Source organism: Barbatula barbatula (genome assembly GCF_947034865.1).
Source record: "Barbatula barbatula genome assembly, chromosome: 16".
NCBI classification, from domain to species: domain Eukaryota; kingdom Metazoa; phylum Chordata; class Actinopteri; order Cypriniformes; family Nemacheilidae; genus Barbatula; species Barbatula barbatula.
The window spans coordinates 7,865,371-7,879,721 of record NC_136779.1 but is presented as its reverse complement, the minus strand read 5'-3'; the positions used below and the strand labels follow the sequence as shown (position 1 = coordinate 7,879,721).

Here is a 14,351-nt window from a genome sequence, read left to right as displayed (position 1 = left end):
AGCAGCATCATTAGAAGCTTCACGCTCATGCTAAGCACTTTCACTGAAATGATTCTTACTTCTGAGTTGTTTACCTCAGCTTTTTTTCTTTGAGTCCCCTTTATGTGCCAGATGTGTGTCACTCTAACCTGATATTTTCTCAGAAATGCTATTGTGGTTGTGATAAAAAGCTCGAGGGAATAAGAAGTTCTTTGAAAATTCATATTTCAAGCATGTCAGGCGATCTCACGTTTCTTGTGATGTGTGTGTTTGTATTTTTTGGCAACTGCTTGTGCACCCCGACTCATGGTTAGGTTTCACGAAAAAAAATATTTGTGTATACAAGTATTCATATATTTTATTTTCATTCAACAAAACAAGACTTTGACTGTAATAAAAGTTCGTAAGACTTCACTTTTGTGAAGGATATGGAAAATATGCCCTTAATAGACCACTTTGCAAAATGTAAACACTGGTCCTGAAGCACTACGGTTTCATTTGTTAAGTAAATTTCTTTCAATCTTACATACTGTATATAATTAATTTGTACAGATATTGGATTCATATTTCAATTTGGTTGTAAATGTTCTGTTGGTAGCGCTCTGTAGTGTTAAAAAAACGTTTGGAACAATATTGTTTGTCTTCTAAAGTGGTCTATATTTAGTTTAAATATGTTACTGTGCAATAAAGCTCGGTAATAAATCATCAACAAGCGAAACTGCAAAAAAACTAAATTTCAAGCAGCTTCCTGTAGCTGCCATTGGTCAAACCAACAGGTTGTCCTGCCCCAAACTCACTTAATTTCTGAATCCAATAAGGCTGTCTGTTAAATAAAATGATATACCCGTCAACTACTATGAATTGATCATAGTATGTTTATTGGTGTTTTAAAGGTGGTTGCCTTGGGCTGGTGCTTTGGCAAGAAGACGTACCTGAAAAGCAGCTGGAACATTCTGGATGGCATGCTGGTGATGATCTCGGCCATTGACATCCTGGTTTCAATGATCTCCAACAGCGGCACTAAGATCCTGGGCATGCTGCGGGTGCTTCGGTTATTGAGAACCCTACGTCCACTCAGGTACTGAACACAAGATCGCTTAAAACATTTGTACTGATTATTATTATGTTTAAACAGGGAAGTTACAAATGATCGCATCTGCTTTTACTGTAGACCAGGCGATTCATCATTTTGGCATACTTGCACTTGCTACATACTACACATAAAACACAGAACAACCCATTTTGGTTTTTGTACAAGGATAAAAGATTTGCATATTTGTATTCACCATATTTTTTACAGGAATTGTAATTAATGTAACGCCTGGAGTTGCAGCCCTACTTAGACAGTTTGCTAACAGTTATCATATAATTGGTATAGTATGTAGCTGTGTTTGTTTTTTGTTTGTGTGCTTTTATTTGTGCGCCTTGCACATTTCTCTCTAAAAAGGGGATTTCTGGAGGCCTTCCCTAGTTTTAAATATTTATGACATATTCAAGCAGAAAATAAAAATCAAATATTCATCTTTCCTGCCCAATTTGCTCACAAAATGCTTACATTGGTTGTTCTCCTTGGGCGCACTCGCTTCGCTTTTCATGCACAACTTAACTCTGGGTCAACTTCAGCAAGTTCCTTGGGCTACCAAGAGACCTTTTATAAAAATAGTTTTGAAAGTTATGCTTTGTGTGGCGTCGGAAATGGGGAGTCTGGAAACTAAAAAGGAAAAGACTATTTGAAATTAGTTTTGCATTTAATGTTTGAAATTAAGTGCTGCAAATTTTGTTTTAAATATTAAAAAACAAGAAATGTTAGTAGTGCATTAGCTAACAGAAACTAATGATGAGCAATATATTTCTACAGTTTTTATTGATCTGTGTTAAGGTTAAGGTTGCGCATTACCTAATGTATCGCCCCTAGCGTGTCTAGCTAGTTTGAAGTGCGCTCCCCGAATTCCTGTTTGCCGAGAAATCTCTCTCTCTAATATTAATTAATGCTCTCAATGTAATTCCCTAATTATTACCCTCTTGTAACCGTTTACTTTACTGACAGCTGTTAATTTAATGCAAAGTAGCAATACCGTATCTTTATAGCTAAGTTAGAGTAATTCACTAATTGTATGCAACTATCTCACATGCTTGGTTACCTAATTAGATAACTTTTTAGTTACAGTACGTTTCCACCTTTTTTAAATGACTCTCAATACTTTAAAGCAATTAGCATCAATTTAAAGGTCACTTATCTTAAATCAGAATTTATAGACACTTTCACTTTAACCCAGGATACTGCATACATCAAGGATATTATATTGCATTAAGGATAAAAATGACCAATATCATAAGCCCCATGTGATGCAAAACTACAACAGAAATACGTTTGAATTATTTACTGAGAAAAGAAAATGGTATGGACATCTAAACAGTTCAAACCTCGACAGTGCAATTCAAATGAAACAATGAAATTCCCAAAATTAAAGCTAAGCCGGCAAAATGACTCAAATGGCACCTCAATTGAATAATATGAATACCCAGAAGGTCAAAGTAGCGTTGCTGGTGAGCGGGAAGACCTTAAACACAATGGCCGCTTCGCGCCGTGGCGCAACAAAAAAAACTCACTCTTAGTGCAGTCTACAAGAACATTTACTATCACACACGCATTAACTTGGCTTTTTACCAACTTCTAACGTGACTGCACACGCGGTTCTCACTCATCTTGTTTTTTTTCTCCTCGCGTCTCCTCCCCTTTTTTCGACCTCTCACCCTGAGTCCTGATTGGATCTTTCTTCAGGGTACATGTATTTTAACCAACTTAATATTTAACACACATAAAAAAATTTTAACAAAGAAATATACATTTTAAATAAAATAAACAAAAATAAATTGATTTTCTTTCTTTAGGACACCAAAATTCCCATAGGGCTACACTAAGACACAGTTTTGATTTGAAATATATTTTTGTACTAAATTAACTTGAATTAAATGAATAAATAATGTAGAAGTATTGTTGATAGCTAATGTAATAAAGTGATGTCAACAAACAGAACTTTTCTATAGTGTTATCCCAAACAATATGTATTTTTTATTTATTTATATATTACATTTTTTACAAAGTTTGGTTTATGAGGGGTCAGTTGCATCAGACTACATAAGACCGCGTCTTAACAACTAGTCTCGCTGACTAGCAATTAGTTAGGACCAATCAGTCTTACTTTTCTGATTTCAATTAGACCAATTTACCTTTATGTAACTGACTTAAATAAATGATGACCAGTCCTAACATGTATGACGAGTCATAGTTTATGCAACCGGCCCTTGTTGAAACAAGAAAGGCATCACTCTGGGTCTCGGTCACTCTGTGTAACAGACAAGTCAACTGATTATTCAGGTTAATAAAATGTATTTGTGTCTCACACTGTGCATTTCATGGGTATTCAAATAAAACTCGTCTTCAGACTTTACCAAAAAGGATCCTAACGAATCGGTTTTAGGAGGCAACATTACATGGCTGTACTTGTTTCAAAGAAAATGTGTGCATTTCAGGAATTCGTATTGATAATTGCAAATTGGACAATTTAAAAGGTAAATCCAAAATAGGCTCTTGAGGCAAATGATTTGTCTAGCATAGAATTAATGTCTATAAACAAATATAACCAAAACTATTTTGCAAAGCAGATGCTGTTTAACAGTAGCGAGTGTCTCCTTTCACGAGAATCTTAACAATCCATCTGACTGTCTAAGGTGTATTATGTGAACGTTTGAGTGTGTGATGGGACAAACAGATGTCCTGTGCAGATGTCTTTTATGCGTTATTGAACCTGTGTAATTAGATAAACAGAAATCTGGGATTTTTCACTGCACTGTTGTCATCACGTTCAGCAAGCGCTTTGTTTTCTTTTTATGATATACTGTTGCACATGCAGAGTAAGAAACTAAATGTCTTTGCAGAAAGAAAACATGTCATTAAAAAAAAACATTAATTATATTTTAGCTGACCTTTTTCCCATCCCTATCTTAGTTTTATGAGACATCAATTTCTGGTGCTTTTGTATATTCATTTGGAATTTCATTGATGCTGATACAGCAGTATGTCGGTGCCAAATAAAGTTATACTGTAAGCAAAATGTGTTGATTGAACAAAAAAATCATCCCTCCCCAATTTGCTGAAACGCTTAATGTATAATTTATGACACTACCCCTGTGTTTATAGTACATAGAGATCAAAGTTATTCTGGACTACTACCATTTATGCTGTACTGGCCTCTTCTTTCACTACACACGTTACTGTGGGTAACATAAAATACATACTTTTTTACTGATCAAAAGTTAAATGTGTAATGTTTTGGACTACACTCCACAGTGTCTCTATTAATAAAACAAAGTTCTGTCAAGTACAGTCGAGTTTGATTGTCAATTCATGTTTAAGGGGAGACTGATGTGATCTATTCATATTAAAGTATATCACAATTCAAACAGAAATGAGATTCAGTGCTGTTTTATAAATAAACATAACAATTTACTTATACTTATATATATATATATATATATATATATATATATATATTGCTGAATTGCATGGAAGGGTCCCACACATTGCCTTTGCACATGGCCTGAGATTCTATGCTACGTGTTTGATTTGTTTTTGTTTGTTAACACTTTTTTTATATCTTAGTTTAATATGTTTCTTTCATCTTTTGAGATTTGGTGTCCTTGCATTGCATTCTGATTCATAAATGCATCCCAGTACAGCAGTAAAGGTTGTCTACCATTGCAATTCATAGGTAGCCTGAGATGTGCCTGTTCATGCATGTGCGTTTTCTATGAATGGGCTGCTACTGTCTGTATACAAATAACATACACACATTATTAAGTATTAAAGGCATTGTGGCGTGTTTGTGTGTGTTTGAACTGTCGACAGGATGATTTATGTGCTGTGTTAAGGGTGGATGCGCACAGACTCCGTTCATTCATCAACTCTTTGACCCCTAGGTTAAACCGCTCCACTGTATATTGCACCTCACGTCACCCATGCAGATCTAAATTAATCTCAACAAGTCTTGAAAACGTGTAGAGTCATCCATTCTCCACTGTTTGTACAGAATGTGTCCCAGAGGAACATACTGGCTTTTAAACACTGATATATATGTCCCCTGCATCTAACTGCTGATATCATAGCTCAGTCTCAATGCACCGTACAATGCAAATAAGCGGCATAATCAATTACAGTACAGCCGAGCTTCTTTCCTAAGCTTGTCCTCTCCGAGGCGTTTGTTAAACTAATCTAGCCACGCTCAGCTCGAGAGGAGTTTCTGCATTGTCTGTTTGCTGTAATTACAGGGACGAAGAACGGCAACAAAAGCCGATAACCACAGATTGGCTCCTTTGGATTTCATCAGGGCCTGATTAGTAACATTCGGAGCATCTCTGTAGATGTATTTTAGCTCTTATTGTTTCTGGATAATTGCTTGTGTAATTGTTTTTGTGGCTGAAGTTGTCTTTTCACCGCGAGTGTGTCTGGAGAACAGAGAGAGATGGAGATGTCATAGTGGAGCTCCACAGTATGTTTGAGCATGTGTCACTATAAATAATGCTTTGTAGTTGCCTGTTTTATGTAGCAGATGTGCTAAAAGGAGTAGTTAATAAAAAAAAGGTGGTCAGTTTATCATGTAGAATGACTTGCTTACCTACGTGAATCAGAATGGGCTCTTTAGCTTCAATGTCAAAGATCTTAACAGGCGCTGTATATATGCCACTGCATAGTATTCCATATTTTCTGAACCATAGGATCTATTATATGAATTATTCATTGATGATATTTTGTACGTGGGTACACTTCTGAAAACCTAGAATATAGTGCAGGGCACGAGTCATGGGGAACACTTTAATGGTGCTTTTTGGAGTCCATGCCCCTGTCGCTATTGAGCAGAATGATCTTGCTTAACATCTGGGTCTACGAAAGTTGTTACAAACATGTAAAAATTGATTTGTTCTGTTGAACACGAAAGAAGATATTTAAAAAAATGGAAACAGTTCTGGGGCACCATTGACTAACGTACTATGGTAGTCAATAGTGTCCCAGAACGTTTGGTTACAAACTTTCTCTCTTTGTGTTCAATTGAATGTCCAGGTGAGTAAATGGTGACAGAATTTGTATTTTTGCAGAACACATGAAGTTATTCTGAAGAATGTTGGTATTCTATTGTATGGACACAAAACCAAGGCAAGTAAATGGGTACCGCTGTTGTTCGGTTACCAACATCGTTCAAAATATCTTCTTTTGTGTTCTGCAGAAGAAGAAAGTCATACAGGTTTGGAATGAGAAGAGGGTGAGTACATGATTGAACTTTCATTTTTTGGGTGAACTATTCCTGTAAGATAACAAGTAACAAGTGCATTGTCTTTAGATGATCTGCCCCATTCCGTTTTCTTAACGTTTGGTTGAATAATGTGGTTTTAATCTCCTGCATACTTGATTTATTGTTGCTAGGGTTTTTTTCCTTAGACAGAAATCCTCGGATTGTGTGCTCGCTGTGTGTGTGTCAGGGAGATTTGAGTCCCCCAAACCGACTCATCCCAGCTACAGCATCCTTTAATTACAGCCGGGATGAAAATGTGTCTCTGTGTACTGGGAATAAGAGACTCCTTCAGTGCTCTACTTATTGTTCTCTACATTTATATATTTATTTTAACCTTTCAGAAAACAGGCGGTGAATGAAAGGGGCAGCCTCTCTGAAGGCTTGCAAAGCATTGTTTCTACATGTTCCCAAAAAACTGAAGAATTGCCTCAGCCTCGGTTATAACTAAACACCTCACATGTCTCAGACACATTCTTCACGATCTCATTTGACTCCTGTAGTTTTGGATAGTCACGGTACCATCCGTGTTATCACGGTAGATATCATTCTATCTAATGCCAAAAGGTACTGTGATAATTTTTTCTTTGTGATTTTCCTTTGGTCTTTCGTTCTACCTTCTCTTTATCACACACACACACACACACACACACGCTTGCACATTTTCATGAAAAATTACATAAGCACGCAACTTCACAAGGTTTCAACCTCTCGGACACCTCAGGCACTAGCACCCTCTGTTGGTAAAGGGTGGAAATGCCATATGGCATATCATTTATCATTTCACAGCACTCACTGGACCGTCCCTGCCAGGTTCAGTCACAGATGAGCGTAGTAGGTCTAGACACATTGATCCCTCTCATCATTTGACATTTCCATAATTGATTTTATGGTATTACCTGAAATCCCCAAAGTGAGCTTTGATAAATATGCCGAGCGGCGGAGAGATGTGTGAAGATACTCAGACAAACAAAAGACACAGCAGGCTGTTATCTGCACCCCCTCCGGCAGCGTCCTTTCTCTCTCCTACCAGTCACTTAATCTAAATCAGATTTCTCTCTTAAAAGAGGACTTTTCTTCATCCCACATACTGATACAATCACAGCGTAGTCCTAAAGAAGATCAAAGCTAGGGATCGCTAATATTCTTCGGTTTAAAGAAAAACATCAGTGATTATTTCACAATTTGGCTAATTAAACTAAAAGTATGTACTGTTATTGTAATGACATATAATGTTTAACAGTAACACATCAAAATATATTTTCATGCTTTATCGTGTTACAACTTTTTCAGTTGTTTTCAATTTATTTCATTAATAAGTAAAGCATCACTTAGAGTATTTCACTTGTTAAAGGGGTCATATGACAGGTCCTTTGAGGTGAAAAAAACCTGCCGTATTTTTCCACATACCGTGCATGTTTGTATCTCCTCTTTGCCCCGCCTCTCTGATACGCAACGATTTTTTACAAAGCTCATCGCTCTTAAAAGCGTAGTGTGCTATGATGGGCCAGTAACCAGTGCTTAGCGATTGGTCGAATACTGCAAGCATGTGATGGAAAGGTAACACCTCTTACCATGTTTGGAACGTCAGGTTCCAAAGCAATTGTGCTTTCAGGTACGCCCACTTTACTTGCGTTTACATTTGGGCGGTCTAAGTCATTCCACGAACTGACTTTTGTGGGGGTGTGGTTAAACGAGACGTTTCGGGCAGGTCTGGGTGAGCTTTCGCTTTAGGAAAGAATGCATATTTTTTACCTGTCTAATACATCCATGGCCAATTTATTACACACCTAAGGCAGAGAAAAACACGCATTCGCGCCATATGAACCCTATAATTGAGTGTAGTTTTAGTAAGCTCATGTCTCTCGAATTGAATTATGGGTAATATCAGACGTTAGACCATGTGTTCTATTGAAGGACTCATTTCTATGCCCTGGTCTCTCCAAATGAGACTATAATTATTTTCACTCATAAGTGCCCTTCAAAGTGTGCATACTGTGCATACTTTGAATTTTTATTCTAAATACAGCAGTAGACCATCTGGGTACTCATTAATATACACAACTATTTAGGACAAACTAATCTTTTAAAAAACTAATTAGGATAAAAATAATGTAAATTGGGATGCGGTGAATGTGTCAAGTTAAAAATGTAAACGCATTTGAGACCAGAGCGTTCCGTTCCATCCCGCTGTGTTTGAACAGTTTGAACTGTTTGAACACGGCTTCTAAGGCTGCTGATTTCCAGTAACAATTAGTAATGTGCATCACGTATGTTTTTGTGTGCGCCTGAGCTGGTGTCACCGTGTCACCGTGTGCGGCAGCCTCCCCTGAGCTTGGCAGGTGCGCTGTTGTGCTGTTAATAATTAAGCTCTGTAGTTATTCCTGCAGTTTAATTCAACTCTTATTTTTTTCTTTGAAGCACGGTAAGTTTCCCTGTAGCTCTAGCTTATCAGCTTAGCGTAATAGCTCAGATGTGACATTACTTTTAAAGGGTTGTCCTGCTCACTCGTTGAGAAGGGAGGTAGATTGAATGCCGGGACTAAGGTTAACAGGACTGAGAGGCATTTTTGAGTAGCAAAATAAATAAATAATCATATAAACTGCACATTAAAAGTAAAAATAAGCATGGACATATAACAAAAAACTCTTGCTAAAAGCAAAACAAGTTCTAAGTTATTTTGTAAAGAAAATGCTCGGAGCAAATCTGAGCAGAATATACCAATAACAAAATCCAATATTAAAATGTTGGTGCACGCAAAGCTACAAAGAAAAGTAAAATACGATTTACTTTTTACGAAAACTTTGGTTCTGTGTTGCATCGCTTATTAATGGCCAATGTAGAATCTGTGTTCTGAAGCGCGACCAGTTGACATTCACAAAACTAGATCTGTTGTTGAAGCTTGTATTCTTCTCTATGTTTTTCAGAGTGATCAGCAGAGCTCCAGGACTGAAGCTTGTAGTTGAGACGCTGATGTCATCTCTTAAACCTATAGGAAACATAGTGGTCATCTGCTGTGCCTTCTTCATTATTTTTGGCATTTTGGGAGTTCAGGTGAGTACATACGAATCCCAAGTTAGATCCTACCGTACCATTATAATGGATGACAAAGAGTTAATATAGGGTTGTGCATGGGATAGGATATCTGCGAAAGTGAAATATACACTTCCTGCCCACAACTGAATAATTTGACTATGATTAAAATGCTCTGTTTTCCATCAGTTTCATATGTCTGTAGGGAATAGCAGTGTCATCTATCTTACATTTTTCCAGAAAAGGATGGCTTTGCTTTGTTATTTTGCTATGTATAACATTGACTTTCATGATGTCTGATTTCATGATTCTATTGTGTAGCTGATAAATCTCAAATAGTCATATCTACAGAATCTACTATAACTTAGTTAGGAGAGTACATAAAGTATGCAACAGATATAACCATCACATCATCACAATTTTATTTTTATGTGTGAGTGTGGTAATATGGACAGCAGATAGATCAAAACTCAGTAGATTTGACCATTTAATAAGGACCACTTTTCAAATATTCTGTTCACTGGATCAAGTTTTAAAGGGATACTCCACACAAATCTTTTATTATTTCATGAGTTACATCCATCCAAGTTGTTCCAAATCTGTATACAGTAAGAACACAAAGAAATATATTTTCAAAAATCTAAGCAACTGACATTTCTAGAATATCTTTAAATTATCTTAAGGTTGAGTAAATGACTACATAATTTAATTTTTAGGGGGAGTATCCCTTTAAACGTCTAATTTCATTCATTTTGCCAACTTCTGCAATATGTGGTCATTAAACAAGACCCATACACTCTTTCTCCTGCACCCTGCCTTCCAAGTAAACCCGAACACATGAATGAATGAATGAAAAATGTTACACCTGTTACAGAAACCTGTATCACACCTGTATCAGTAATGTCAAGTAGTGGTAGTAATAATTACAACACCTTCAAGAAAAAAGAAAGAGGCTGAGAGCGCTGATAAAAAGTCTTCTTCTTCAGCTCTTCAAAGGAAAGTTCTTCGTGTGTCAGGGGGAGGATATACGAAACATCACCAACAAGTCAGACTGCTTCCAGGCTAACTATAAGTGGGTCAGGCACAAGTACAACTTTGATAATCTTGGGCAGGTAAGCACTTCACCTGATTGGGGTTACGCAGATATTTGCTTTATCTGGGCTAAACTAAAGTCAATCTCTTTAGATGTACCAACAAGAGACTGGTTATGCCATCTTCAGGCTTCAAAGATAATCTGTTATGTTTCAATTCCATGTTCACAGTCAGAAGGAACCACTGAAGTAAAAGATTTCTTTAAATCTGCTTCTATCATTTGCTTCTTACAGGCTTTGATGTCCCTTTTCGTTCTGGCTTCTAAAGACGGCTGGGTCGATATAATGTATGATGGGCTGGATGCCGCCGGTGTTGATCAACAGGTATTTGACCACATTTTGTTTCTGCTGCTTCTGCTGTTGTGTACAGTACATTATCTTTTGTTGTGATATTAATAATATGTTTTCAAATGTTTGGCTTGTGTATTCACCACTGTCAGCATAGTAATACACCTTATTCGTTTTAAGTGGGTCACAAACAAATTCTTGGGCAAATGACAACTGTGTGTGTCCCTATCGCTGATAACCACAAACTCTGATCGGACAGAGAAATTATTGATCAGCATTTCTGTTCCACCTTCAAAGAATTGTTTTTTCATTCATGAGTTCTCTCAAGCGTCTCAGTTAGCCTTTGAAGTGTCTTATTTTTTACTCCGTCCTCCAATGTATGTCTGTGTAAAATTCAAATTGTATTAAAAATTTAACATTTGCCTGAAAATGAAATTGCATGCGTCTTGTCTGGCAGTGGTTTCCTGGAGTTCTGTTCTGCTCTATTTGAATAGAGCCCAGCCCACTCTCCTGAAGCTAAAGCATTCATGTGTTTGAATTGGAACAGGCGTCTCTTCTGCAATGGTGTAGATACTAAACTGCACACAGACAATTCTGTATTAATCTTGTTGAGAAGAAAACACCTTTTAAATCTCCACTGGGACAAACATTTGAAGAAGTGTTATGGATTTCTTTATATTACCATCATTATATTATTGAGCTGTAATCTTAGTAAAAGGACTGATTGATGTATTCAATTAAAATGTAAAGACAAAATGATAAATGTCCTCAAATGTAAATAATGGATTTCTTTGCTACCAATGAAAAACGCGTGGTGGCATGGGAGATTTTTCATTAGCTCTACTTGAAAGGTTGTGCTGATGAAGTTCAAGTTTAAATGAATAGTTTGTTTTAATTTAGAAAAATGCTAAATATAAAGCCCTGTTTATACCTGGTATTAAAATGCGTATTGGACGAAAGAGACGCATACCTGTTTACACCTGGTGTTTTAATCCCTTTCTTTGTCCACTTTCGACCACTTCTGTCCTGATTTCTTCGAGGGGAGGGTTTATGGAAGGCTAAATACAAGGGCTTTCGATCGAATGGACTAAATAAGCACATGCAATGGTTATATGAACGAAACCGGAGACAGCTAATTTAAACAGTGGTTTTTATTTCCGCTATGGCCGCCATAAGACAACGCCAACATTGTAAGTGTGTGTTAGAAAGCTGAAATGTCGAGAAACCATTGTGCTTGATAAATTGGTCTAAAATGGACGAGCTTAAAAGGTTTCACACCCCGTTTAGACCTGAATTTAGCGTCATCCAGTTGTGATCCGATCAACCAAAACACATCTTAAGGTGTAAACAGGCTCTGAGTTGTTTTCGTTTTCGATGTGGAACATCTCTTAATCTATGTTTGTAATGTATTGCAGCCTGTCATGAATCACAACCCATGGATGCTTCTCTATTTCATCTCCTTCTTGCTGATCGTGGCTTTCTTCGTGCTCAACATGTTTGTCGGCGTGGTGGTCGAGAACTTTCACAAGTGTCGACGGCACCAAGAGGCGGAGGAGGCCAAACTGCGCGAGGAGAAGCGCCTCAAACGCATGGAGAAAAAAAGAAGGAGTAAGGAGAAGGAACTAGCTGGTCGGTAGCCTTTCCACATCTTTCTGAGTCCTGCTTGATCACTTCGATTTGAACCGAGTGCTAAATTAGATGCTAATGCTAATTAGCGTGACCGGCGTATGAGGAATGAGATGCTCAGGCCCGTGATTACATAGAACTCGGCTTGCCTCTTTTTGCCTGGGAACGTCTCTAGAGCATGTCCCATGGCCTGCATGGGGATCTGCTTACTGGGAGAGCAGGGTGCGCGGTACGTCCCTGCACCCTCCTTCTCTCATGCATGTGGGGCAGCGCAGTCTGAGAAGTAAACTCGATCAAGACAGTCCAATTGGTCCGTCAGCTGCCTGCTCTGATGCTACCCAGGATGCACGGCGTGGTGATGACCCTCACATTTGGTTCCACTGCCTATGCTCTTCTCAGCAGAAGTTTTTAACATGTAAAATGAGAATTAAAGTTTGGATGCCAGCTGTTGTCTGGATGTTGGCTTGGACATTGGTCCAGCATGTTCGATCTTTAGGCAACAGTTGAAAATGGGAATTCTTTTTTTAAAGCCCTTGAGAAATACAGATGTAAATAGATGATCTTTATCACGTTACACAAACGAATTCTAGAGTCAAAGGGTAGGACAACCGGTCGAAATCCCACCCAATCTCAGTTTAAAGGTCAAATAGTTCATTTATAACAGTAGGCCCCTCTAAATATATTAGCGCCATGTTTGCTCAGTTTCTGTATTTGAGTTGCACATTAGTTTGCCAATAAGCGACTTTTGTTTTATCACTCCATCACTGCTGTAGCTGAAAAGGAAAAGTGCTTTATTTTCCCCTTAATTGTTCATCTTTTCTGTTGCTACAAATCTAATTTCTGTAGGAATGCGAATGGTTGATGGTGTGACAGGTGGTGTGTCAGGTTTCCAGTTGGAAATGGAATATAAATGCATGTCAGTTCTGCCTAAGCGTTATTAATAATTTGAGTCTTTATTGATCATGATACCTAAATATCATGTTAAGACAGCCTGAGTCGTACCAGAAGGCACAATTTATACTTTCCCTAACAGTGGAAGGACTTTCATTATTAAAGGGACAGTTCACCCAAAAATAAATATTCTGTCATCATTTACCCCCAAATCTGTAAACATTTCTTTGTTCGGATGAAAGATGTTTAGAAACATGCTTGTAACCAAACAGTTATTGGCTACTATTGACTACCATAGCAGGAAAAATTACAATAGTAGTCATAAGTGCCTTAGAACTGTTTGCTTTGCTACATTCTTCAAAATATGAATATATAAAAATCTCTTTTGTTCAATAAGAAAATGTATAAAGCATATTTTCCCCACTATGGTAGTCAATGGTGGCCAAGACCTGTTTGCTTACAAGCGTTCTTCTAAATATCTTTCTTTGTGTTATCAAAGAAATAAATGTATACAGATTTTTGAACAACTTGAGGGTGAGTAAATGAAGACAATTTAAGGGAATAATTCACCCCAAAATGACCTGTGCCCTCATGTTCTTCCAAATCTGTATGACTTTTATACATGGAACACAAAGTTTTCAAGAACTTTACAGAAAAGGCTTTCTGAAACCAGAACTGAGGCGTTCAAGCTTTTAAAAGTTTTCTGACCACTTTTATGATACTTTCCTTCTCCTTGTCCTTTCTGAAGTTTAACAGCCTCAGACAGGAAATATATTTTTTGGGTTCCACAGAAGAAATAGTCATCCATGTTCGGAACGAAATGGGGACAGAAGAATTGTCGTCGTCTTAACATTTAGGTTTTGTTGATGAGTATTTCTGCACCTAAAGACTTCCATAAAATAGTTGCTATATACTTACGATACAGGCAAACTTTAACCAACCTAGGACTCTAAATAGAGCTGAACTCGGATTAAATAGTATGACATTTTACACACAGCTATAGTCTTACTTTGGACTCAGAATAATTGGAACGCCCATCAGTATATTCTTCCACTCCATCCTTTCCACCTGTTCTTCAGCTCCTGTGATGGATTCTTTG

At 37.4% G+C, this 14,351-nt stretch overlaps 1 protein-coding gene across 1 annotated transcript in view; it reads left to right on the top strand.

Moving 5' to 3' along the window:
- Positions 1–14,351, top strand: part of cacna1g (calcium channel, voltage-dependent, T type, alpha 1G subunit) — a gene marked incomplete at its 5' end in the record, with an annotated part of 173,676 nt that overhangs the window by 128,126 nt on the left and 31,199 nt on the right. The window contains 5 exon segments of the mRNA XM_079476970.1: positions 873–1,057; positions 9,251–9,377; positions 10,343–10,468; positions 10,682–10,771; positions 12,151–12,343. Of these exon segments, the coding sequence (XP_079333096.1) occupies positions 873–1,057; positions 9,251–9,377; positions 10,343–10,468; positions 10,682–10,771; positions 12,151–12,343 (721 nt within the window).